This window comes from Equus przewalskii, chromosome 11 (genome assembly GCF_037783145.1).
Source record: "Equus przewalskii isolate Varuska chromosome 11, EquPr2, whole genome shotgun sequence".
Lineage (NCBI taxonomy): Eukaryota > Metazoa > Chordata > Mammalia > Perissodactyla > Equidae > Equus > Equus przewalskii.
Window position 1 is genome coordinate 19555050 of NC_091841.1, and position 1994 is coordinate 19557043.

Genomic DNA, 1994 nt, shown 5'->3' on the forward strand with positions numbered 1-1994 from the left:
AGCTTCAAGACACTGCTTACTTCTTAAGGTTCAGATTTTCCCTTGGGTTTTAGCCTTGGATTTCTTAGTATCTCTTTACCTTTTTATTTATATTTCACCTGTTTTTCAGGGGCAAGGTTGATTAGAAAATCCAAGTCCATTGTATTTCTGGAAAGGGAAATCCTATTCATTTATATCTTCTTTCTGTTTTTCAACAGATATTTATTGAGCATCTACTGTGAGTCATGAGATATGCTAAAAATAGCAGACAGTTTTTGCTTCATGAAACTTACATTCTAATGGGGGCAGGGGAAAAACACCAAACCTATGTATCAGGCATTGTTAAGTGTCTTGAAGATTCTACAGGTAACGATGTCAGAGTGCAGCATAAGACTTTTGGGAGCTAAGGAATGGACTGGAGGTGGGAGAGGAATTGAAAAAGAAAGTACTATTGGATTGCTGGAGACAAATTTTACCACATTTGCAGTTTTTCTTGTGTGCCACAGTGGCACGTGTCTACCTTTTCTCTGTTTGTAGGTACAAGTTGCATATAGTACTGGTGCCTACTAGATATATTGATATGGAAAGAAAATGGACCAAGAGGAGAATTCCTCTCACTCAGATCTACATGCTCTGGGACCCCTGGAATCTACCAGTGACCTTTTTGAATGCTGCCTTCACATCCTTGTTTCTCAGGCTGTAGATCAGAGGGTTCAGCATGGGGATGACCACAGTGTAGAAGACAGACACAACCTTGTCTTCCTCCAGGGATTTGCCTGAACCACTCCACAGATACATGAAGATGAGAGTCCCAAAGAAAATGGCCACAGCAGTGAGGTGAGAGGCACATGTGGAGAAAGTCTTGGCCCTGCCACTTGAAGACTTCACTCTCAAAATGGCCTTGATGATGGGCATGTAGGAAATCAGGATGACCAAGGCATTGGCCAAAATCACAAAGTTTCCAAAGAAGACAATGACAATCTCACTGTTTGTTGTGTCACTGCAGGCGAGTTTCAACAGAGGTGGGAGGTCGCAGAAAAAGAAGTTGATCTTATTGTTGTCACAGAAGGGGAGGGTGAAGGTGCATGTGGTACGCAAGATGGCCCCCAACATCCCACAGACATAGGCTCCCAGCACCAAACTCCAGCAGATTCTGGGGTTCATGACCACAGTGTAGAGCAGTGGGTTGCTAATAGCGACATAGCGGTCATAGGCCATCACTGCCAGAAGGAAACACTCAGTACCTGCACAAATGGTGAAGAAAAAGAACTGGGCAGCACACTGACTATAAGAGATGACAATCTTGCCTGTGGGCAGTGTGGCCAGGATCTGAGGGGTGATGACCGAGGTGTAGCAGGCATCTAGCAGGGAGAGGTGGCTCAGGAAGAAGTACATTGGGGTGTGGAGTTGGACATCCACTTGAATCAGAATGATCATCCCCACATTTCCCAGAAGGGTGACCACATAGAAACTCAGAAACATCACGAACAGGGGAATCTCCAACTTGGAGTAATCAGTAAAGCCCATGAGAATGAACTCAGTTACTGTGGTGAGATTATTCTTGGCCATGGATTCAGTGTTGATTATTGAGCCGAGGATGAGAGTAAAATAAAAAATTTCTGGAATTGAAGGATAGATTCTTTCTCGCTATGGTAGAAGTTGGGTTTATTTTTCTGGGTCAATTTATAGAGCTTGTTTTTGAGAAATCCTGTACCTGGCTGATTCTCCTTGGGCATCTATGGTCTTATCTTGCATTTTGTGGAGCTGAGCCATGAGCTGGTGTTCCTAATTCAAATTAATTCTGGTTTATATTTGGAAATTTCTGTGATGATAAGAGACACACAGACTCTCAGATTTGGAAAGCATCTAGTCAGCATCTGTTTTAATCCCCATCGGATGCTGAAGTCTCCTCAACTGCATACTCTCCATGGTATCCAGCTGTGTGAGCCTCCATCGGTGCACAGTTCTACCTGTTAATTCTCTTTTTGCATCTGGATTCTCTCTCTTTATTTTCC

General features: G+C 43.4%; 1 protein-coding gene across 1 annotated transcript; it reads right to left on the reverse strand.

Moving 5' to 3' along the window:
- Positions 1-603: 603 nt before the first annotated feature.
- On the reverse strand, positions 604-1548 carry LOC103560500 (olfactory receptor 9I1). The gene has a single exon (XM_008534632.1). The coding sequence runs from the start codon at positions 1546-1548 to the stop codon at positions 604-606; it is 945 nt and encodes a 314-aa protein (XP_008532854.1).
- Positions 1549-1994: the final 446 nt, after the last annotated feature.

Excerpts from the sequence above, each read along its gene's own strand:
- LOC103560500 (XM_008534632.1), bottom strand. The coding sequence starts at position 1,548 with ATGGCCAAGAATAATCTCACCACAGTAACTGAGTTCATTCTCATGGGC.